This window comes from Bos mutus, chromosome 2 (genome assembly GCF_027580195.1).
Source record: "Bos mutus isolate GX-2022 chromosome 2, NWIPB_WYAK_1.1, whole genome shotgun sequence".
NCBI classification, from domain to species: Eukaryota; Metazoa; Chordata; class Mammalia; order Artiodactyla; family Bovidae; genus Bos; species Bos mutus.
The window spans coordinates 110,031,721-110,057,037 of NC_091618.1; the positions used below are offsets into that span (position 1 = coordinate 110,031,721).

At 41.7% G+C, this 25,317-nt stretch overlaps 1 protein-coding gene across 1 annotated transcript in view; it reads left to right on the forward strand.

Annotated features, from left to right (window-relative positions):
• Positions 1-25,317, forward strand: part of MYO3B (myosin IIIB) — a 444,395-nt gene that overhangs the window by 281,826 nt on the left and 137,252 nt on the right. Inside the window, 4 exon segments of the mRNA XM_070360748.1 lie at positions 8,148-8,259; positions 9,637-9,799; positions 11,081-11,161; positions 24,504-24,605. Coding sequence (XP_070216849.1) covers positions 8,148-8,259; positions 9,637-9,799; positions 11,081-11,161; positions 24,504-24,605 — 458 coding nt within the window.

Sequence of the window (25,317 nt, forward strand, 5' to 3'; positions counted from 1 at the left end):
GCCTGAATTTCTCGACTTCTTTCTTCCTCTTGTTTAAAGATAATTTTCATAAAATAAAATCATGACTTACATACAGATATAAAAGTGAATGTGTTTAAAGAATTTATTTTATTTATATGATATGAGGGAACCAGACAGATGTTATAATCAGTTCAAAGGAAAAGTCAAACCAGCACAGGCTCATATAAAGTAAAGGAATGTTAAGATGAATCATGAATAGAAACACCAGTGGTTTTTCCACAGCAGAGAAGAAGTCAATTAAAATTATCACCAGAATGGACAGAATTTATGTATCTATCAGTTACCTACAATTTAGAAAGAGTTGCAAAATAGCTCAAAGAAGATGAACCAGGGCTAGAATCTGATAACCCTGGAGAATACGCTGAAGACAATGTAGTTTTCCATTGAAACAGCAACACCTTACTGATACACTAGTGCAAATAGAGTATTATTTGGATCATGTATCAAGGAGTGCCTGACAGCTGATGTTCAGATGTAGGTAATAAACACTTCTAAGTCAAGTCCCAATATTCCAGATCACTGTAGACACTCCAGTTAGCTGGAAAGTGCTGAAGGATCAAAGGTCCCTGTTAGAGAGACAATGATACTACCTGTGTATATTATAATAGCTAAGAGTAAACACAGGTTAGATGAGTATAAAGAAGCCTGAACTTGGGATTAGAAGACCAGGCAAAGCCTCAGCTCTTATTCTAGGTTTGTGGCCTTGAAGCCAGTTGCTCTGGCTCTCTGGCTTTCTCCCAGGCTTTCTCCTCTAAACAAAGTAAGAATTTTTATTGACGAGTCTAAATTCCCTTCAGGATCTAAATGTTTATTAGATGAGCCAGCTAATCCCCTGCACAGATGGCCCTGCAACAATGCCCAGGCACGGAGAGTTTTGACACAGGACAGGGAAGATCTGTATGTGAACATGTGGAGGAACAGCTGGATTTGAATGTCCTGGACCCCCAGTGTGTGGTACACAAACCCAACATCTGTGGGAAACTTGGGGAGTTCAGTGACAAAGGGGGAAGAAATGAGAGAGAGGAAAGGAAGTTACTAAAAAACAACCTACCAAACTCATTACTTGCCTCTACCATTAATAGGAAGTTTACCACCACAGTTGGCTCCATCTCCACTCCATGTTTAAATAACAGCAAAAAGGAACTGGGACTATATTAGATTTCACCAGAGAACCCGACCAATAGGATGTGTGTGTATTTATACATACAGATACAGATTTGTCTCTCTCTCAAGGAGAAATTGATTTACGTAATCAGCTCAGGTAGTTGTGGGGGCTGGCAAGTTAGAAATCTGCAGGCTAGAAATTCCAGCGGGAGTTGATGTAGTCTTGTGTCCAAAGGCAGCATGGTGATAAAATTCCTTCTCAGGGGACCACAGACTTTTAAGGCTTTCAACTGACTGGATGAAGCTCACTGCATTATGAAGGGTAATGTGCTTTGCTGCCGCTGCTGCTGCTGCTAAGTTGCTTCAGTCATGTCCGACTCTGTGCGATCCCATAGACGGCAGCCCACCAGGCTCCCCCGTCCCTGGGATTCTCCAGGCAAGAACACTGGAGTGGGTTGCCATTTCCTTCTCCAATGTGCTTTACTTGAATATTAACAATATTAAATCTTCTGACTCAGAAATATAATATCTCTCTCCATCTATTTAGGTCTTCTTTAATTTTTCTTAGCTGATGTTTTATGATTTTCCGTGAACAGGCCTTTTTATTTTTTTTTTCTGAAGCTAATTAAACTTTATTAAACAATATTTGAAAAAAAGACCAAAGTTAAAAAAAAAAAAAAGCTGAATCTCCAAATCACCTGTATACAACAGAAACACAAAGATGCTATACACTGTTCCTTTCAGATCTACCCTGGCCCTCTACTGTGTAGAACTCTGGCTGTTGTCTTCAAAGACTGAAGAAATGGCACTTATTGTCAGATTTATCACTATTGTATTTCACATTTGTAAATGTTATAAATGATATAGTTTTTCAGTTTTACTTTTTGTTTTTAGTATATAGAAATATAATAATTTTTGTATATTGATCTGTGGCCTTTTGTTGTTGTTGTTCTCTTGCTCAGTCTCATCTGACCCTTTGCTATGTCATGGATTGCAGCATGACGGGCTTCCCTGTCCCTCACTATCTCCCAGTTTGCACAAACTCATGTTGACTGAGTCAGTGATGCTATTGAACCATCTCTTCTTCTGCTCCCCCCTTTTCTTCCTGCTTTCAATCTTTCCCAGCATGAGGATCTTTTCCAATGAGTTGGCTCATCAGGTGGACAAAGTAGTGGAGCTTCAGCTTCAACACTAGTCCTTCCAATGAGTATTCAGGGTTGATTTCCTTTAGGATTGACTGGTTTGATCTCCTTGCTGTCCAAGAGACTCTCAAGAGTCTTCTCCAGCACCTCCGTTGTAAAGCATCAGTTCTTCAGCACTCAGCCTTCTTTATGGTCCAACTCTCACATCTGTACATGACTACTGGAAAACCATAGCTTTGACCATACGGACCATTGTTGGCAAAGTAATGTGTCTGCTTTTTAATATGCTGTCTGGGTTTGTCATAACTTTTCTTCTAAAGAGCATGTGTCTTTTAATTTCATGGCTGCAGTCACCATCTGCAGTGATTTTGGAGCCCAAGAAAATAAAGTCTGTCACTGTTACCATTTTTCCCCCATCTATTTGCCATGAAGTGATGGGGCCGGATGCCATGATCTTGGTTTTGATCTGTAGCCTACAACTTTACTAAATTCACTTATTAGCTCTGGTAGGATTTTTGTTTGTTTGTTTCATACATTCCATTGGATTTTCTACATAGATAATGTGTCATCTTCAAATTAAGAGAGTTCTACTTATTCCATTCTTATAGAGATACCTTTTATTTCTTTCTCTTGTTTGCAATGGCTGGAACTTTTACAATGCTGAATTGAAGTGGTAATGATGGATATCCTTTATTTTTTCCTAAGCTTAGGGGAATAGTATTCAGTCTTCCACCATTAAATGTGGTGTTAGCTGTAGGGTCTTCATAGATACTTTATTTTTTCAGATTGAGGAAATTCCCTTGAATTGAGCTTGTTGAAAAGTTTCTTTTTTTTTTTTTTTTAAATTAGTGTTGGATATTGGATTTTGTCAAATCCTTTTCCTCATTTAGTAAGATCATATGTTTTTTCACTTTTATCTCGTTAGCATGACATAAAGTTTGTGCGTGTATGCTAAGTCACTCCAGTCGTGACCCTGACTCTTTGTGACCCTATGGACTATAGTCCACCAGACACCTCCTTCCATGGGATTGTCCAGGCAAGAATACTGGAGTGGGTTACTGTGCTCTCCTCCAGGGGATCTTCCTGACCCAAGGATCAAACCCACGTCTCTTATATCTACTGCATTGGCAGCAGATTCTTTACCACTAGGCCCACCTGGGAGGCCCCCAAAGTTGTTTCTAATATTCCCTTATTGTATTTTTAATATTTGTAGAATCTATAGAATATCACTAATCTCATACCTTTGTTTGCTTTCCTTTTCCTAACCTATATGGCTAAAGGTTTACCAGTTTCATTAACCTTCTCAAATAACACTTTTCAATTTCATTCAGTGTCTCTTCTTTATTTCAATAATTTTTCACCATGATCTTTATTTCCTTTCTTCTGCTGATCTTGGGTTTTATTTGTTCTTTTCCTAATGTATGTTAGAGGTTGAACTCATGTATTTGAGACCATTCTTCTTTTTTGTTATAGGTGTTTAATGGTGTACATGTCTAAATACTACTACTTTTGCAGTATCTGACAAATTTTTGACAGGTTGTGTTTTCATGTTCATTTGATCAATCTGATTTCTCTTTTGATTTCTTCTTTGATACATGGGTTATTTTTCCATGGAAGTCTGTTCATAAATATTTGGGAATTTTCCAGGTATCTTGTTGACTTCTAATTTAATTCTGCTATGGTCAGAGAATGTACCTTGTATGACTAAGTCATGGGGTTTTTTGCCCAGAATATAGCCTATTGTGGTAGATGTTTCATATGTAATTGAAAAGAAAATGTGTTCTATTATTTTTAGCTGGAATTTTCTATAAATGTCAGTTAGGTTAGGTTGGTTATTCAAACCTTGCATATCCTTGATGATTCTTTTTCTTTGGTCTACTTGTCCTATCAATTATTGGAAGAGGGTACTGAATTCTCTGACTATAATTGTGTATTATTAACAAGACACAATTAACAGTATTAGCACCTGCAGCATTAATACTTTTAGGCTCATGTATTTTCAAGCTGTGTTATTAAGTGAAAAAATGCTTAGAATGTTTAATTTTTTTAATGGATTGACCTCTTTATCACTATGAAATAAACTTCTTTATCCCTCATAATATTTATTTGCTCTGAAATCTACTTTGTTTATATTAATATAACCAGTCCAGTTTTAATTTGACTAGTATTAGTATGGTATGTCTTTTACTTTTACTTTTAACTTATTTTATTGTATTTGTGCATTTTTTGATAAGAGTTGATGATTCAGAGAGATTCTTTGCAGTGGTTTAAAGATATGGCCACAAATTACTTGATACTTAAATCCCTTTAAGAGGTAAAACTTAAATTCTCTCATTAAATGTAGTCTGGACTTTGAGACTTGCTTCTAATGAATAGAAGAATATGGAAGAAGTGATGGTGTATCACTTCTAAGCCTCAGTCATAAAAGGCATTACAGATTCCTTCTTGCTTTTTCTCTGGGATCCGTTGTTCTGGTAGAGATCATCTTCTGTTATGAAGATACTGAAATAGTCCTCTGAAGAGGCCCATGTAGCATGGAACTGAGAAGCATCCTGTCAATAGCCAGAAAGAAACTAAGGCTTTTTACCATTAGCCTTGTGGTGGCACCATCTTGAAAATAGATCCTCAAGCCTTTAGATGACTGAAGCCCTGGCCAACATCTTGACTGTAATCTCATGTAAGACCCTGAGCCAGAAATCCCCAGATAAGCTGCTCCTAAATTCCTGACCCTCACAAACTGTTAGACAATAAATGTCTACTCTTTAACCCATTAAGTTTTGAAGTTTTTTGTTACGTAGTAACTGGTACCTCTAGTTTAACTAGTTTAAAAACTCTTCCTTGAAAAATTTGTATTTCATACAATAAAACATTTTAGGCAGAAAACTAAAGAACATTTTTGGATAGAGATTTTTCAACTGGATATTTACTCTTTTAATAACTTATATGTTTTAATAAGATAAAGTATTGTAAAATTTATCACTTTCCGTAGAGCTCTGAAATAGGGAAGGGCTCTTAGGTCGTTGGAGGGTCAACACGAACTATGTGGAACCCTTGATACTGTGTGCAATATGTTATATCAAGAGCATTTTCCTAAGAAAAAATGTTTATAGCTCTTATCAGATTTTCATAGAGTCTTCCACCACGCTCCCCCTCACCTAAGAGCTAAGAACCACTTATCTGGTTCCCATTACTCCCTTTGAAAATTCAGATACAAGTGACTTACCTATGGTTAGGGATGAAAGACCTTCTCACTCTTAACTCAGGGCTCAAACTCCAATCTGAGAGATGAATTCTACCTATCAGAGACAGCTCAGGGCAGAACTGGTGAACAGCTCAGGGCAGAACTCTTGAATAGAGAGATAGAACTGGTCTTTACAATGTTCTCAAGTACTCAGACCCTCAAGACAAATCTTTACATGTATTATTTTGCTATTGCATTGTCTCCTGCTTATTTAACTCATCAAGCTGCTTCAAGAAGGGGGTGGAATGGATCTTCTCAAAAAGATGTCCCCTTGGTGGCAGGCCTTTTATCTTCGTGCCTTTCATTTCATTTTTGCCCTTATATTGAAGCGTTTAAGCATACAGAAACTCAGCCAAAGTGCTTATTTGTCTTGTTTTGTTTTTAACCGTATTATCTATTAGAATACTCTGTGGAGAAAACACACTGCACTGATACCTCTCTGACCTGACTACTGCAGACATATCACTTGAATGCTCCCTTAATGTTTTTTGAAATCTTCACATCTTGACCGTACTGTTATCCATCTCTTTCTGAACTAAAAGCTATATATGAATGTTATTATCATAATAAGAGATTTGAATTGAAGTGCTAAAAATCAAAGTTAATTTATAATATTTATATTAATTCAAGATATATTCTGTCTATTTAGAAATGGCTAAGAAGCATCCATGGATGCCCCCAAAACAAGGATAAATCCTTGAACGGATAGTTAGAACATATCTTGTAATCTCATATACTGCATAGTTCTGGTCATTCATTAGATTATCTTTAAATATTTCATCACTAACAGTATTGAGCAATCAGCCTGAGCAAGCCTGTCTGATTAAGGCCAAAGTGAAAGTGAAGTCGCTCAGTCATGTTCGACTCTTTGCAACCCTATGGACTGTAGCCTACTAGGCTTCTCTATCCATGGTATTTTCCAGGCAAGAATACTGGAGTGGGTTGCCATTTCCTTGTCCAGGAGATCTTCCCGACCCAGGGATTGAACCCGGGTCTCCCGCATTGTAGGCAGATGCTTTACCGTCTGAGCCACCAGGGAAGTAAGCCCTTAATCATATTATAAACATATAATCATGCCATATGTTATTTATAATATATAGCCCATTTTATAAATGGCCGGGACTAAAGGAAAAGAGAGTAGGGAAGTCCTGCTTTTATCAATGACTTTAACATCTTAAGCTATCTGTACTTTACCTTTCCCAAGATGTTCACTCCATAGAGATTTGCCATCTATTTCTACCACCCCCATGCATTCTAGTACACAATCTTCTTGCTTTAGCCCAAGCCAAATCCAAGAGCCTATGATTGGAATTACAGTCCTTGAGAAACTAGGGCTAAAGAATCTGTGCTGATGCCATGAACTGCCCAGACCTCAGCCTGACTCCTGGCTGTCCCTCCTCCCACCTAGCTCCAGGAACATTGACTCTGAACAGGTTCCTGGGCTTGGCCAGACGACCTAGCATGGTCCTGGCCACCATTCAGGGGTTCTGAGAGAAAACTGCTTCTCTTCCTCACAGGTGGAAACAGAGACTCAGAGTCTTAGAAACATTCTCAGAATCTCTGAATGCAAATGTTTTCGGCAAAATCAGCATTCGATCCTAACTTGTAAAACAATCTTGTAGCACAAAGATAAAGTTAAATGGCTCAAGTGCTAATCAAGTGTGTTTATCTTTCCATAAACAGAAAGCATGGGAATATTTGGTGAGAGGAAAGGACATATTTTATATTTTGGTGATTTTCTTAAAAAGTATAAATGGCTCTATATTTTAAAGCAATTCTAAAATAACAGATCACCCTTGTCTGAGCAATGACAGGAAAACCCTCTGACAAGGAAATACTTCCAAGTGGTTGAATTTAATTACAGATGGCAACAAGGAGCAGAGGAAAGATGCTTGAAAGTTTTTAAAAGAAAAGCTAAGATAAAGTTTTCTAAAAAGATAATATATTCAACATCATATACATGTATATAGACATACGTATGGACATACACACATACACATATACAAACTTACATATATATATATATAATCTGGTCATGTTCTTTGAATCTACCCAGAAACTCTTTCATCTGAAAGTACAGAAGTTTATTAAAATGAGTAATTTAGGAAGACAACTGTGGTTTTGGTGATTGTCTCAAGAAAACATACCCACTTTTTACCTTGAAAGAGACACAGAGCTTAACAGACAAAATCAGTAGTGTCAGGCTGTGATCATTTTTGCTCTCTACACATTGCTTCAGATGGAATTTTCAAAGCAGAGCCAAATTTATACAGTGAGATGACAAATTATTTTTAAAAGAGTAATACATTTAAAATGGTAACTTTTGCTGGGAGAGCTGTCTAAACTTCAGTTTTTTAAAGGATTACATACTTCGATTTTGCATGTAAAAGATGCCAAGTATGCTTTGAATGTGAATTACAAGCAATACTAACAGGAAAATACACGTAGCAGAAAATATGAAAGTAGATAAGTGCTAATAAGCATGAATTGTGTGTCTTCCACTACCTAGTACACTATTATTGATGCTCAACAAATATTTGATATTGAAAAACAAGGCATGTCAATGGGCCCAGAGCAACTCTATGATGCTGAATCAAATGGTGACTAAAAATGCTTTATTTCACTGTTCTGTTTTGTAGGTATTATTACTTGGCATTCAGAGCACATCAAACACCTCTTGCTAGCAAAGAGAGTTGCATCGCTATCTTGGAGAAGTCCAGATTAGATCACTGGCTGCTGGGAAAAACAAAGGTAGTTCTTTCTTTGTTGTTTAGATTGTCACTTGAGATGCTCTGCTGTGTACCTCGGTCTCTTATCAGTGATTTGAATAGCTCTGTAAGTTTTGCAACTTACCAGACAAGACCCCAACCTAACAGTGATCTTTGCTGGTCTTGGGTCCGGAGTCCCAGGATCTCAGAGGCCAAAAGAGGAGAGTTTCTTTCCTGTTCTGCGTGTAGTTTGAGAACCATTTAACATTTCTAGAATGAGATCTTTGAGCTCATTTTTAAATGTCCTTTTTTTCAGTGCTGCTTATTCCAGCACTGCAGGCAAATACACAAATCATGTTAATGACAATAATGAGTATCTTTTATACTTTTGTCCTTTTTTCCTTAGACTCATGTTGTTTACTGCCCACTCTGATTAGTAGTCTCATCATGTCTAGCTTTTCATTTGGGGGAACATCATATTCCTACAAGATTTCAGGTTTTTGTGGTCCCTTCTGAATTGCCCTACAATGCCAGCCTCAGCCTGAGTGTGGATGGCAATGCTGCTGCTCTTCAGCAGAAATCAGATCACTGTGGCCCATTCAAGCCCCCCTCCCTCAGAACTTCTGTCGGCCCTGGTCAGTTTTTCTGGTTTAACACCTCCATCAGAGCTGAGGGGGAAAAGAGGAAGCTGAGAAAATGGAACTCATGGCAGAACTGAGGCCTAGAGAACATTTAGGATCTCCTAAAACGCTGTTAACTTCATCATCTGTGTATATTAATAGTCCCATATTGGCTCGACCCTACAAGGGGAATTAATCGTATTTGCTTCTAAGAAATCAGTAATGTTAGCATAAATCAAGTCACTGTAAACTTTATTTAGATGATGTTTTAATATTTATGTTAATTTGTTGGAGCAGAGTGAATTTCTTTGTGGGAGTCCATTATTCTTGTTTTTTAGTCGCTCAGTCGTGTCTGACTCTTTTGCAACCCCATGAACTGTAGTCCGCCACACTCCTCTGTCCATGGGACTTCCCAGGCAAGAATACTGGAGTGGGTTGCTGTTTCCTTCTCCAGGGGAGAACCCACATCTCCTGTATGGGGAGGTGGTTTCTTTACCACTGAAGAATCACTGGCAGGGTTTATCTGAACCTGGTGGCTCAGACAGTAAAGAATCCACCTGCAATGTAGGAAACCCAGTTTTGATCCTTGAGTCAGGAAGATCTCCTGGAGAACGGAATGGCTACCCACTCCAGTGTTCTTGCCTGGAGAATCCCACGGACAGAGGAGTCTGGTGGGCTACAGTCCATGGGGTAGCAAAGAGTCAGACACAGCTAAGAGACTAACACACTTCTTTACCCCTGAGCACCAGAGGAGCCCTTGGGAGCCTATATGTAATGCTAAAACTGATGTCTTATTTCAGGTTTTTCTCAAGTATTATCATGTTGAGCAGTTAAATTTGCTGCTGCGGGAAGTCATAGGCAGAGTGGTTGTGCTGCAGGCCTATGCCAAGGGGTGGCTGGGAGCCAGGAGATACAGAAGAGTCAGAGAGAAGAGAGAGAAGGGGGCTGTTGCCATCCAGTCAGGTAAACATCCCTGAATCTTGGCATTTCATTAAGTGCTTGAGGCCACTCACCTTTTGTTCTTCTCAGTGGTGCCTTTTCTTCCCTCCCTCTTGCCTTCAGCAAATATTTATCAAGTATCTACTGCAGGCCAGGCCTTGTGCTTGGTGCTGGGGGTATAGCTGTGAGCAAGACTGCCACAGTCTCTGACCTCCAGATAAGCAAACGAGCCATCCTTACCCACGGCAAGATAGAGGCAGTAGCAGTGGGTGGATGTAAAACCCCAATCACACAGACATGTGCCCCAGCTCCCAGATGACCCACCTCATGCACACTTCATGTCCATTACCAGGTTTTCAGCCTCAGAACTGCTACTGTCACATCTAGGAGGCTTTCCTGGCTCAGACAGAGCTTGTAAACCAAGGCAGCTTATCACTAGGCTCTGTCCTACACCCAGCCCTGTCAGTGCCTCTTTGCACACACATATGTCATTTGTGTCACAAACAGCGTCTGAGCTCCTGTGCTACTGCAGGCAGTTGTCCCAGGTCTTGAGCACAGCAGATGATTTCCTTTGTGTTCTCATAACCCAGAATCATAACGTCCACATGGACTCCATGACTTCATTCAGTGACATGGAGAGCTGTAGCGCTCAGGGAGGAAGTGAAAAGGAGAGCTGGTCATGCTGCTGGTGGCAGCTCAGTGCCTAGCGCTCTGAAGGACTCAACACCCTGCCCCTTGCCCCAGGCTCCCTTTCTCTTCTCTTCATTCATTTCCCACGCATTTTCCCTTTCCGTCACGCATTCCCTCCCTGAACACAGTTCTATACATAGTCTCCCCTCACCAAACGCAAATGTGATGCTACTAATCATTATTATTTATTTTTCTCTCCTTCAACTTTCATGTCTTATACCTTTCTCCCAATAAAAAATACAGAGTGAGTCAGGCCATTCCAGTCCTCTCCTACCCCTCAAGTCCTGAAGGCAGAGCTTCCTCCATGGGTTGGAATGACAGGGACCCACCTCACCTGCACAGGGCCAAGTGATTCCTAAGTGGAATCCAGAGGTTGCAGAAATTCACTGCCTGAACCAAAATGACTCCTCCTCAAAAGCATCTTGGAGGCCGAGCTGAGAGTACAGAGAGGCCCCTCTTCCCCACCATCACTCACGTAGCTCTGCTTATTTTGTTCAGTGAGAAAGCAGTGGGGAGGAGGAGAGGGGTAGAGGATTGGAGGGAAACAGCTTATATCAATTCTCTGGCACATTCTTAAATTAATCTCATTCCTAGCACATGGTTTTATATTTTTAGCCTGGAGAGGATATGATGCTCGGAGGAAATTTAAGAAAATAAGCAACAGAAGGAGTGAGTCTGCTGTTCATATTCACGCAGGTAATTAAAACATCATTTTCATAGCATCCACTTGGAAATCTTCTGTGATTAAGTTCATATGAGTTTCAAAAAGCTGAAAGGTTAATAATTCAGGAGCACTGGAAGAGGAGTCAAGAGTTCTAGTGGGTCTAGCGCTTGTTCTGATTCACCCCCGTCCATGTGATGATTGAGAGCACTGGCTGCATGCCAGACCTTGGCTAAGGATGCTTCAAGTCGGTTCTCTTGTATTCCCAATTTTATACAGGGGGAAACAAGGCACAGAGAAGTGAAATAACTTGTCCATAGTCACACAGCCAGTCAGAAGTCGAGTCAGCATTTATTCACAGCCAGTTTGGATAGAGTCCATTTTACATACTGCCAACTGAGCAATTCCCTTCCTCTCCTGGAGTCACCCGTCCCTTGTCTGCAAACAAGAACATTGGCTAGAAAGGTCTGAAAGGTCTTCCAACCTTGGAATTCTCTAACTATATGCTCAGCCTATCTCTTCATAGCACAGAGATAGGACTAACTCAGGTACTTGCCTGGCAAACTGTGTTTCCCACACCCAGGCCTGTGTGTGACTGCAGTGGTCCTCTGGGCCCCCTGGGGTTAGCATGCTGTGGCTCAGCTTGTAGCTGCCTGAGCACCTCAAGCTCTGGCTCCCAGGTCACTCTGCTCTTCTGCAAAGGGCAGTATCCCCAGGGGCTGTGGGGCTCAGCTCCCTCTGTCTTTTGAAGCTGCATGTGCCTAATTGAGGCTTTGGAAGAGACAGGCCCCAGAGCAGACACACCCGGGCTCTGAGAGCACAAGATATCAGAGACAGAACGAGAGAGACGTGACCAGGCCAGCGGACTTGCAGCAGAGAGAGAGGATTTCAGATACTGCCACACTTGGAACAAACTTTTAAGGGAAACAACTGCACCCCTTTCGAGGAGATCTCTACTCAGAGCCTGGCTTCTTGAGGCACTTCTCAGAACTCTCTGGCCCTGTAAGGCCAGACAACTTTATTCAAAAACAAAATGTTTGGGAGGAAAGAGTGTCATTTCAACCCCAGAGTGCAACTTTTAACACCATCCCCTAGGAATTCTAAGCTCCACAGCGTCAAAGCATCAGGAAGAAGGATCCAGCTCTAGTTGCAACAAGTAAAACAACTCAAAATGCATTTTCTCTCTTCCTCCCCACTGTCCAACACACACACACACACACACACACACACACACACACACACAGAGTTCCCCTTACCCTCGCCCACACCAAGAGAAGATACTGGACTGATCACACTGTTTGGCTCAAAACCTAACATGTATTTTCAAATATAAACTTTGAGCTTATCTATTGTTGATTCCCTTATCATAAAGTGTGTAGGACCATAAATCAAATTTTCCCTCTCTGAAAATCATCTTTAGATGGCTCCCTTTTGGACTCTGTTATTGCCACATGCATAAGAACAGACATAAGAAAATGCATAAGAACAGACAGGTGAGTGGCTTCATTATATCAGGACGCTCGGCTGCATCTTTTCAGCGCAGCACCTGTGGGGTGGGTACACTATGAAAGGGTCCTTTTGTTTCATGGGACTGGAGAGAACACATTTCTTTAAGTAGCTTCTTTTTTTTTTAAACCTTGGAAACACCCTCCTTCTTAGCCTGGCAGCCAGTGTCGTGCATATCAAGTGGTATTGGGAGCTTCTGAGTCCCCATGGGCTTGGGTGGGCATGTAGTTATTGAGGGTGGTACTGACACCACCTCACCCTCTTGGCAGGAGAGTGTGACAGCCAGAGCAAGGGCGGGCAATGTCTCATTGCCCTTCAGCCAACATCATGGACAGGAGTTGAGGGGCTGGTTTTGTGTAAGTGGTAAAGATACTCAGATAGGGTAATGACATTTGCAATTTTATGGGCAGATTACTTTTACTTGAAAATGTTCTCCTTATCTTTCGATTCAAAGGCAGTGTTGATCTAAAAGCAAGACAGCTCATTCCAATGTCTCTGTTTTGGGGTGTGTTCTTCCTAAAGTATAATCCTCTCCTTACAAGCTCTTCATGTCCCGGGGACATTTCAAGTAGAACAAACTCCAAATATAGGGGTACTCTTACTTTTGAAGCCTGCAGAAGTGGCTTAGGGATGCTATCACAACATAACCTTTTCTGGGTATTTTCTACGGTTATTCTCTAATTTATTATTTTTTCAACAGATCATTTCATTTGAAATGTAGACTCTTCAATGTGTTTGGTTTATATTTCAAGTTCTGGCCTATTGTCTTTTTTTTTTGCTTGTTTAAATCATGCTGCAACGCTATGTTACATAGTTTTTGAAAGAATAGCCCTTGAAATTTAGGAAGCATTTGGCCTACATGTTGCTACAGAGCGGCGCATATTGAAATTTGTTTTCCTTTCATCTTCTTCCCAATAAAAGCAGCCGCTCGGCTTATCCCTTTAGCTTCCTCAGAACTTCCTTTCAGAATTCCCGATCTATTACGGCACATTCACATACCAGAAACAAGATGCCTTTTCATGCTGTCAACCTTTTTCATCTGAAATGTAAATTAATTCTTGCTGGTATGCCTTGACAGAGATCAAAGTCAGGGTATTAACCTTCCCGGGCTTTCTCCAGGAATCTGTCCCCAGGACAGGGCTTTGGCTGTTAGGAGACTGGTGTCAGTGTTAGGGGCCCTCCTCCAGGCAGTACTTGGCCTGGGCACCACCATCTCCAAGTCCCAGGGTACTTTTGGAAATGACTCAATCAGTACTTTAAATCAGGTGAGCTATGATCCGCCGGGCTGGACTTGGGAGAGACGAGCCTGCTCGTTTGAAATGTGGGCCGTTCGCTCAGACTCCTGGAGCTGTTCAAGTGGTTCTGATGGCGAGTGATCTCAGTGGGCATGATCGAGGGAGGGACAGGGCTCCAGACTGGATACCTCTCCCTTTGCTCCCTGGTATTTTCCTGCCTGTCAGTCTTTGAGGTAGGCCACATTTGCATTTTCAAAATAAACAGATGCCTTTCAAATACATGAGCTGGTGGTCTCAAGCTCTCTGTGGGCCTGAACTGTTCACCAGCCAGTGAGCAATGCTGGAAAAGAAAACAAACGGGGGAACATGCTAGGCACATGCACACACATTTCCTGTGTGCGGAACATTGTGCCGGCAAGAAAGGGCCTTTGTGAGATGTGGGTTCACAGGCAGAGAGCCTGCTGAGGATCTGGGCAAAAATGGCCTTCCTCAGTTTCTTTTTTCAAGGAGAGGGAAACGACTTCAAGTGTCACCTTGGTGAGAAGTGGCATGCTTTATTGTGTTTTCATTATTATTTTTGTGTGTGTGTGTTTTTATTTTTGATTAATGCTGATAATAGGCTCTTGCTATGGGAAAACATAACAAAACAATTAAAAATATGTACTTTTTTAATCAGAAAAATAATTGCAAACATATTCCTGTTTGGATAGATGGGATAGTAGAAGTAAAAACCAATAGTTGTCACCCATCACTAATGTATTGTTGTTGTTTTTTCTTAATGAATTCTTAACTTTCAGAGAATGGATATAACTAGATTTTGTCAACTAAAATTGCATACGTTCCTCAGTAAATACTATCAAAACAAACAACCTGCAGGGAATTTTTTTTAAAGGTCTACAATGTCTCATTCTCTAAGTTTTTGAAAGCACAATTTTTAAAAATTACCCTTCTAACTCAAGATCTGTTTTTTAAGCAAGAGCAAAGTGCCAGGCTCCTCATCTCACAGGGGAGAAGCCCTCAGTGACAGCGGAGCCTGAGGGACTGGGAAGGAACTTCAAAGGGTGTCTCCAGGAGGAGCTGGCTCTTGCAGCCTCTCTTCCCCTAGCCCTCCAGGAGCAGGAAGAGCCCATTGGTTTATAGCACTTTCTCATCTAATTGCTTCAGTGCTTTGGAAATTGTTTTCTCTTTCTCTCTGTTATCTGATTAGCTTCCTACTTACTCCCCTCCTTGGTCCTACAGGGGATAACAGCACTAAAATCTATTGCCATTTCTCCTTCTAATGCCTTCTAAGGGGAGTGGTTTTTGGAACGGCATCCTCAGTCCTGCCAAGGCTGAGAGGCCCTCTTGCTTGAGCCTGTGAGCAGGCATTTTAAACCAGCTGCAGCTGGAACCCCTGGGCACATCATGTGATGCCAGCCAATGGGAATTGCTTTAAATGTAGTTTCCAAAGAGGAAAGCAAGCATAGAATCCAGACAGGCTCTCCCCCTTCTCCAGGTTAACTTCTTTTAAAAGTCTGACCCCACATCATGGCAGAACCAAGTTTTAATACTTAAAACGCCTGAACTTTTAAACCTCTCTCAGGTAAGCCTTCCTCCTAGTCTTTTCTAATTTTGAAAGGTTGATTCCTTTAGCATTGTTGGTGGGTTGGCAATGACTGGGTTGTTGCAATAATTTCCTAGAACTAGATTCCCAGAAATATCCCTAGGTGCACAGAACAACTATATTTCAAATTAGGAAATGTCTTTATTTCATTCACTTATTCAACTACTGTTTAAGTAACTGCTTTATGCTGGAGCTACTCTCAAGGTGAACAATGGGATTTAGTTTGGGGCTTCAGATTTTTCATCTTCAACATAGAGGATTAAAAAACATGCTTCCCTCAAATGGACGCTGTTTGTATAATCAAGTACTCTATATTATGTCAGCACTCCTTGGAAGGGAATTCTATTAAACACCAAAGAGTCAAAATCATTGTAATATACAGCTGAGGATATACTTTGAAATGGCTTCCCCTGGTGCCTCAGTAGTAAAGAATCTGCCTGCCAATGCAGGATATATGGGTTCAATCCCTGGGTCAGGAAAATCCCCCAGAGAAGGAAATGCCAACCCACTCCAGTATTCTTGCCTGGGAAATCCCATGGACAGAGGATCCTGGTGGGCTACAGTCCATGGGATTGCAAAAGAGTCAGACATGACTTAGTGACTAAACAACCAACAATAATACATTGAAATGGCCCAAGCTTCTTGAAGGTAAAAATGATTAGGCAGATGTTTTTCAGTTTGATGAATCTGTGCATAAGCACATTGTTGATCACAAGTCAAACAGTAGAGGAAAGTCAAATGAATGTACCCAGTGAGGGAAAATATCCACTTTGGACAGATAGGAGGAAAACAAGCATGCTCCTTTATGCATCTCTATCATTCCACCCTATTCCATTGTTTCTTCACTCGTTCTGTTTCTGTCTTTTGGAAATATTCCTGGTTGTTTTGCACAAAACATGTGATTTCTCAAAATGTGAGGGAAGAAAAGTTCCAAACTCTTCTTGGCAGGAGCCAGCTGCCTCTCCATTCCTGGTATTTCAGGCCATTTCCACACAAGAGTAAAACAACATCTAGGGGAAGGAATTAACTGGTGCACCTGAGCTTGAGGTGAATGGAGAGCTCACGCTAGCTCCACTGTCTTCCAAGCTCTGATTAACTGAAGGAAGGTGCCTTTCAGGCAATGTGAGGGTCCTGCAGAGTCTACTTGCACTGTCTGACCTTCTCTGACTCTCTGTAGGTAAAGGTCTGCAACTGGTTTCTGATAACCACAGGTATAACTTCTTAGAGAAGGAGAATGTTTTGGGGGGTGATGGTTAAGGATTGTGATTTACTTTGGGAAAATGTGCCTTGTCTGTGAGCTGGGTCAGGACATACAGAGAGCTCCAGAAACATGGCTTCAGGGAAGTGGTGTATAGCAGAGACAGAGTCTGGCCTTAGCCTCGAGATTTCTGTCAAGAAATGGGCTCTGCCAAACCTCACTGGGCACAAGCAGTAAAATTCTTACCATAAAGTAACTTGTGATGCAAAGGAATGTCCTTTGTTCTGAAATCAAATTATTGCCCATGTTAGAATTAAACACCCAGCAGGTAAAGTACTGTTAACCTAATTAACAGTTAGAGAAGAAGCTGCAAAGCCAGTGTGGAACTGAGGTCTGCTTTTTCCTGATATCATACTGACACGGCATGGAAATGCTGAAGATGAAACTTTGGTGCAGTGGTTGGCATCACAGGACTCAAGATTAAATTTCAGAGTAAACCCAAGAATAGAACCTCTTTGGGTGGGAATCATTTCCTCCCTTACGGACTTCATGTAGAGCTCCAGAATCTGGCTGCAAAAAGGCAGTTCTTCAGATGGTATCTTTACCACCTCACCATTGAGTGAAGCAGCATTGTAGTCAATAATTGATTAATAATGATGTCAACAACACTCTTGAATTGCATTTATGTATTTCATTTTTTTCACATAGAATCATAAAATGTGATGTCACATTTTATGAAACCCTTATTAGTTTGGGGACTCTGTCCAAATAATAGTAAAGAAACCTTATAGGAAAACTAACTGTGCTGTGACAAGAATTATTGAACTTTTTCCCTCAAAAGACTTCTGTGTGTAGAAAAGCAGATTTTGTTTTCTCCCCAAACAGATCAAACAGAAGCACAGAGAGTCTACATAAGTTGTCTCCCCTTATGTGTTACATAAGCTTAATGACAAATATCAGAGCCCTGTTCTGAGTCTTCACCCAATGCTCTTTTTAGTAGACCAGCTCTAACATTGATTTCCATCTTGGATATGGCACCAGTCAAAGCTTTGGGGAGAGTTTTATATACCATCCTAAGCATGTGGACTTTGGAGTCAAAATTACTTTAAATCCTGGCTGTACCACCAGGTTTGTCATATGGTTTAGGGGAAATTGCTTAACTTCTGAACCTTAGTTTCCTTAGCTACAAAATGGGACTCATTAAGGTCTAATTCTCAGGACTGTTGTGAGGATCATAGCAGGTAATTTACACAAAGTATCCCTCATGGGACCTGGCACATGGCAGCTATTCAGTAAGTGTCAATTTCCTCTCTGTCCCCACTTCCTAAGTATGAAGTTACTTGAGGGGGAAAAAAAAATGAGTCTGTGAAAAACTCTTCTATGATTAGAATAATAATTTTGTAACTTCAGAAAGATGAAACTATTTCTCTCACTTTTGGAGGAAAGACAGCAAAAGAGACACTGATGTATAGAACAGTCTTATGGACTCTATGGGAGAGGGAGAGGGTGGGAAGATTTGGGAGAATGGCATTGAAACATGTAAAATATCATGTATGAAGCAAGATGCCAGTCCAGGTTCGATGCACGCACGATACTGGATGCTTGGGGCTAGTGCACTGGAACGACCCAGAGGATGGTATGGGGAGGGAGGAGGGAGGAGGGTTCAGGATGGGGAACACATGTATACCTGTGGCGGATTCATTTTGATATTTGGCAAAACTAATACAATTATGTAAAGTTTAAAAATAAAATAAAATTTAAAAAATAAAAAAATAAATAAAATTTATATGGAAGTAAAAAAAGATAGTGCATGTCAGATCTCAAATACAGTTATAATAAAACCTTTATAAAAGAGAGAATTTTCTGAATCTTATGTCTTTGCCTATCTGACAGGGAAAAATTAAAACACAGCAATAGTATGTGAAAGATTTCAGGCAGCTTTCTTTTTGTAATGAGCTATGATCCATTATGCCAAGAGTATGGTTCATTTGTGTGGATACATTTTCCAGTGATCTCAAAATTGTTATGACTTAGGTGATATGCTCCTGACATCATTTTTCCCACTCATGGGTTTGAGGCCCTTCTGCAGCTTGTTCTGTAAAATAGCAAGTTTCCTCTGTACCCTGCCCCCCAGAAGTCAGGAATTCTAAAATCCAGGAGTTGAATATCACTAAGACTGCTGCCTCCTGCTGTGGAAGGCAAGTTGCCTTTGAGATGTCTGAAGAGTTGGAAGATATGGGTAAGCCTCTCACATTTAACCCTCAGTGACAGGTGATTGGCAGCATAACAGCTGAGCAACAGCCATTTGGCCAGGAGTTCAAACCCCAACACGAAGAGCCATAGCAGGATCATGGCTTGATTTGCTGTGGCCACGCAGTCTGAATCACCAAGCACAGAGGCGGAGGCAGAGGTGACAGCTGGTAGCCATTCTCGTCAATAAAGTTGTGATGGGTGAGATGTATAAGCAACCACAGCCTGCTAATTTCATAGACTTTGAGCCAACTGCTTAGTGTCAAAACCAGCTATGGTCAGTGATGCAAACGTTTTGTGAAGTGTCCCTCGTTGACAGCAAGGCTCTTCCCCCAGACTCTCCTCCTAGTGGGTTAGAAGCAATTGCATCCTCCTGTCCAGAAACAATCCAGTTTAGGGAGAAGGAGGCTTTACCCTTTTTGTTTTTTAATTTGGTAAATTTTTTAAAGTCAGATTTATTGAGGTATAATTTACATATAGTGAAACTCAGTTTGATAAAATTGGATGATCACATATAGTCAGGTAACCCCCAACACAATCAAGAAAAAGACATTTCCAAAGAGTTCATTCATGCCCTTGCTGTTGTCCATCCCTTCCGCACCCCCAGCTTCTGGTGACCATACTGGTTTTCCTGTCCCTGTCATTTTATGTTTTCTAAAACACCATGTAAGTAAAGCATATAGTATGTAGATATTTGGCTCTGACTTCTTTCACTTAGCCTCACACTTTGGAGAGTCGTCAGTGTTGCTCCATTATCAGCAGTTTGTTCTTTTTCATTGCTGAGCAGAATCCTGGTCTGCGGATGTGCCACAATTATGTCCATTTACCAGCTGAAGGACATTTGTTTCCAGTTCCTGTGATGATGAATAAAGCTACTATAAACATTCAGAGCTTTGTTTAAGCTTTGTTTAAGAAAAATTTAGAGCAAAGTAAATAACTTTGTTTTATAAGAAGACAGAATGATACTGGAGGTAGGAGTTGCTTCTTTCTTGACTAACCAATAGAAATACTTATTTTTACAACATCTTATACTTTTTGCACAGCAGTTTTAAAATTCATACATTCACACAAAGGACTTCCAATCTCCTTATTTCTATAATATCATAGTAACGCTGAGAAGGAGGTTAGAGATTTTACCTCATTTTACAGATTGTGGCTAAGAAACCTCCCTGCAATTCAGACTGCATAACTCCTGATCTCCTGCCCTTCCCTCAAAATGTATTTTGAACATCCTGTCATTCAGAACACTCTGCTGGATGCTTTTTGAGTGCTCACATAAACTACATAAAAATACTGGTTTTTTTCCTTCAAAAGATGGAAAGACAGTTGGATGCTCTACATCATATATCATCAGGGAAATAAAATTAAGACATCAACGAGATACCACTGTTCACATATTAGAATAGCCAAAATCTGGAACACAAACAGCACCAAATGCTGGTGAGAATGTGGAGCAATACGAACTCTCACTGCTGGTGAGAATGCAAAATGATGCGGTTACTTTGGAAGAGAATGTGGCAATTTTTTATAAAACTAAACATACTATGTAATCCAGTAGTCATTCTCCTTAGTATTTACCCAAAGGAGCTGAAAATGTATGTCCACACAAAAACCTGTACAGGAATGTTTGTTTAAGACAACTTTATAATTACCAGTCTTGGAAGCAAAAAAGATGTCCTTCTGTAGGTAAATGGATAAGCCATGACACGTCCACACAATGGAATAGTCTTCAGTGCTAAAAAGAAGTGAGCTATCAAGCCACTAAAGACATGAAGCTGGAGAAGGAAATGCAAACCCACTCCAGTACTCTTGCCTGGAGAATTCCATGGACAGAGGAGCCTGGTGGGCTACACCCCGTGGGGTCACGAACAGCCAGACACGACCGAGTGACTAACACACAAGGACATGAAGGAATCTCAAATGCATTTTACTAAGTGAAAGAAGCCAATCTGAAAAGAATACACACTATGTGATCCCAACTATATGACATTCTGGAGAAGGCAAAATTATGGAGACAGTAAAAAGATCAATAGTTGTCAAGGGGTGAGGGGCTGTGAGGAAGGACAAATAGGTAGAACACAGAGGATTTTTAGGGCCATTGACAACACTCTGTGTGGCGCCATAATGATGGATATGTGTCATTATAAAGTCCAAACTCATAAAATTTATAGCATCAAGAGCGAACTGTAATGTAAACTGTGGATCTGGGGTAAGTATGATGTGTCAGTGTGGGTTCATCAGTTATAACAAATGTACAGTTGATGAGGGATGTTGATAACTGGGGAGTCTGAGTATGTGTGGGGGCAAAGGGTATATGGGACATCTCTGTACCTTCCCCTCATTTTGCTGTGAACCTAAAATTGCTCTAAAAATATAGATTTTAACAAGGGAGGGGGACAGTCTCAGATGAAACCTGGCCTACTACAGGCTTGAAAAGAGGACTAAGCCAGGTCCAACTAACACAGTCACAAGGAGAGAATGATCTGTGACGCGTCCCTGCCTCAATCCTTTTTGGAAGCAAGCAGGGCATAAATTATAAGAAGTGAATCCAACCTAAGGCTGCTGGGAGTCAGGAAACAGGAGAGCTACTGTCCCTAGATGCCTGAAGGGAAGAGGAATTCCTCAGTGATGCTCCAGGACAGGCAGGAAGCTCATCTCCAGGGGAGAGGAAGGCCTCCCTCCTTAGCCTCCAAGTTAGAGAAAGTGGTTACCAGACGAGACTTTCTTTGAACTCTGTCAAAGTTTGATTAATTTGAAATTAAGTAGTGAAGAATCAGAGTGGAAAATGCTCATAGGCCTAAAATTACTAGATTTGTTTTGTGTGGTAGAGGCGGAGGCCAGGCTTTGTGATACAGCTGTAGGGGGGAAAAATTGTGTCAATGAGATTCTGCCCTTTAAGGAAAGAATTCGACTTTGGGCTGCTTTTGGTGGCATTTGCTTGTTGGACCTCCCACAAGTTGGCCTCTTTAAATTCCAGTAAAACGGCTACTGACCAGCTGTCACTCCAGCCAGAAACCACACGGGCTTCTAGTTCCACTGGCCAGCAGCAGTGAGGAGGGGAAGCCTGGGTCTCTGCACCTCGTCTGTGAGCACCCTCTGTGCCAGGTCCATGGTGAGGAAGGCTCAGCAGGTGAAGATCACCAGCCAGGAGACCTACCCAGACTGTGTCCCTGCTGGAAGCAGTGCCTGGGTCTGTCCTCTAGGTGGGTCATCAAACACCAGGCAACGCCAGAGCCGCCACCTGCAGCAGCTGAGCTGTGGGACTCTAAAAGGCCCAGGCACGTGAATGAAATAAAGTCTGAATTTTTATTTCCATTACTAAGACAGTGAGGGTTAATGATTTTTAAATGTTTAAATAAATGGGCTACACCCTGTAATATTTAGGAATTCAGACTTCAGGGCAAAACTGCATGAGTTTGAATTCTGACTCTGCCAGCCTCCAGCTGTGTGTGATTTTCTTGGGAAAACCGTTTAAGCTCCCTGTGCCTCTCCTTAGTTGTAAAATGGGAATGATAGTGGTCTCTATCTTTGAGAGTTCCTGTAGGAGTAAATGAATTAATTTTTGTAAAAAGCTTAGAACAATAGGCAGCCATTCCCTTCTCCAGGGGATCTTCCCAACCCAGGGACTGAACCCAGGTCTCCCACATTGCAGGAGGATTCTTTACCATCTGAACCACCAGGGAAGCCCAAGAATACTGGAGTGGGTAGCCTATCCCTTCTCCAGGGGATCTTCCAGACCCAGGGATTGAACCCAGGTCTCCCTCGAGAGAGAGTGTATCCTAACATGGCCTTAACATGTCCTGTGTCTTAACATGGCCATCTTATAAGAATACTGATGATTGGGTTTAAGACCCGCCTTAATCCAACAGGACCTTATTTTAAACCAATTATATATGTATACACCCTATTTCCAAAGAAGGTTACATTCTGAGGTGCAGGGTAAACATCTCTTTGTATGTTCAGTCTCTGTGTCAGAACGCAAGCTCCATGAGGACAGGGACTCTGTGTGCCTGTTTAAATGTGGTCCAAGGCAGCCTGCATTACTTATCACAGAATACTTATGGGCTGCCTGCAAGGAATGGAGAGACATGGTGCCACCAGGAGGGCCATGCTTGAGGGAGGGGAGCCATCCAGGAGGAGGGAGAGAGACAGGATAGAAAGAAACACATCTGAGGAAATAAAAAAGGAGAAAGTCCCAAATATTCTAGTATGATATGTCTAGAAGCAGTTTTGGCAGAATTAGAAACAGCCTGAGTTAGGAAGCAGTGCAAGATGAAAGCAAACAGCCTGTGGATCACAGGCCAGGGAGGAAGGAGACAGGACAGAGTTAGGGTTGAAACCTCAGGGAGGAGCCTGCTGTGGAGAGGAGGGCCCCGCTGGCAGGACAGTTGCTTCTAAAGCCAAGGGGTCTATTTGGAAAGAACCTGGCTTCTCTAGATACCTGAGGTGGTCTGAGATGTAGGAACATTTTCAACCCATTGTGACCTTGTGGATCATGGAGCATGGAAGAAGACCTGGGACAGCCAGGAACATCCCTGCAGCACTTTCTCACCCAAGCCATTAGTGGTCTTGGTAGAGAAGTCTTTAGATGTTTATCACTGTGAAGTAAGCTAGTTCAGTTCAGTTCAGTTGCTCAGTTGTGTCCAACTCTTTGCGACCGCATGAACTACAGCATACCAGGCCTCCCTGTCCATCACCAACTCCCAGAGTTCACCCAAACTCATGTCCATTGAGTCAGTGATGCCATCCAACCATCTCATCCTCTGTCATCCCCTTCTCCTCCTACCCTAACCCTCCATCTTTCCCAGCATCAGGGTCTTTTCAAATGAGCCAGCTCTTCGCATCAGGTGGCCACAGTATTGGAGTTTCAGCTTCAATATCAGTCCTTCTAATGAACACCCAGGACTGATCTCTTTTAGGACTCATCTCCTTTAGGATGGACTGGTTGGATCTCCTTGCAGTAAGTTAACTGTAGTTACTGAAGTATGCTAACTGGACTATGAAAAACTGCACTGGTGATGTTCCGCCACTAAAGATAGTGTGTAGTCTGTCTTTTCCATGACAGCATAATTGACCATGGACCCACAAAGGTCAGTGAACAGGACTGAAAGACAAAAGGAATAGAGAGAGGCCTGCCCCAGGGTAGACATGTGGAGAGACAGAGGAGGCCTCATCCCTCTTTTTCTCTTCAGGTGGCACCGCTGAAAGGTAATGGGAATGCTGTCCAGCTGTCACATCTGGAACCCCCACCTGCTGCACTCATGACCTCGGTCACCCAACTCCCTATTTGACCAATGCAATCAATGAGACAGGTTACCCAACCTCCCCCATGTCACCAAGCTGGTACAGAGTCCGGCCAGGAGAGTTACTAAGTCTCCTGTTCCCTATACTGGTGCCCTTTCACAACCACCCTGTGTTAACTCTTCAAAATAAGCTCCAAATCCATGGCTGAGATTCATCACCTCAGAGCCTCAAACCATAAGAAAAATGTGGATGTCCCTAGCCATGCTGTATCCTCCACTTTGGTAATTCATCCAGGTGGAGGGCATAACCTTGAAAAGATGCTGTTTTGTTTCATTCCACAGGGTGCCCTTCAAACCAAAGCAGTAATCCACAGCCCACCATCACAGGGGGTCGCAGTGGAACTGCACAGGGTCAGTTCTCCAGCGAGCCTGGTGACCACAAAGGTGAGGTCATTAGAAGTTTGGGATGGGTGTCCTTTATTTATGGACTCTCCAGAGAAGATTCCAGAGCTGGAAATGATCACCTGATGTGATCCCTCTGTCTGGCACTTTTTTTTTTTTTCTACAGGTGACAGCTGATTAGGTTCAGGGGCAGTCTTGCAGGGGAGCCCCTTATCTCTGGTGCTCAACACCTCTGCAGCTGTCTGGGTGCCCAGTTACCTGTTCACTGGGGAAGATGGGCCAGTGGCAGCTCTTGCCAACTACCTCCCTTCAGTTCATCTTCTTGGAGCAGACACTGACATGTTTCTATCTTATTTACCTTAAGACCTTTTGAAAGTTTAGCTTCTCAGGACTATCTTTCTATGATCCTGACACTGATACATTGAGCACATCCATAGGGGGAAGGAACACTGTGGACAAGAAGTTAAAACTTGAGTATCTAGTCTAAGCCTTCCATTAATTACCATCATTGTATAATGAGAGAATTGGACTAGATCAATGGTTTTCAAACATTTAAAAGATATTAGAATCCTCCATTTTTTTTCAGTTTGAAGGTCCCTGAACTTCTGCTTGAAGAAGCAGCTATGATTTTAAAAATACGACCTTTAATGCTGATGCTCACATGTATGAAATGTGAGGCTGAGTTGCCCTGAATCTCACCATAGAGCTTGGAGGTACAGTGTAACTCCAGGCCCAGCAGTGAGGTCCAGGTGCT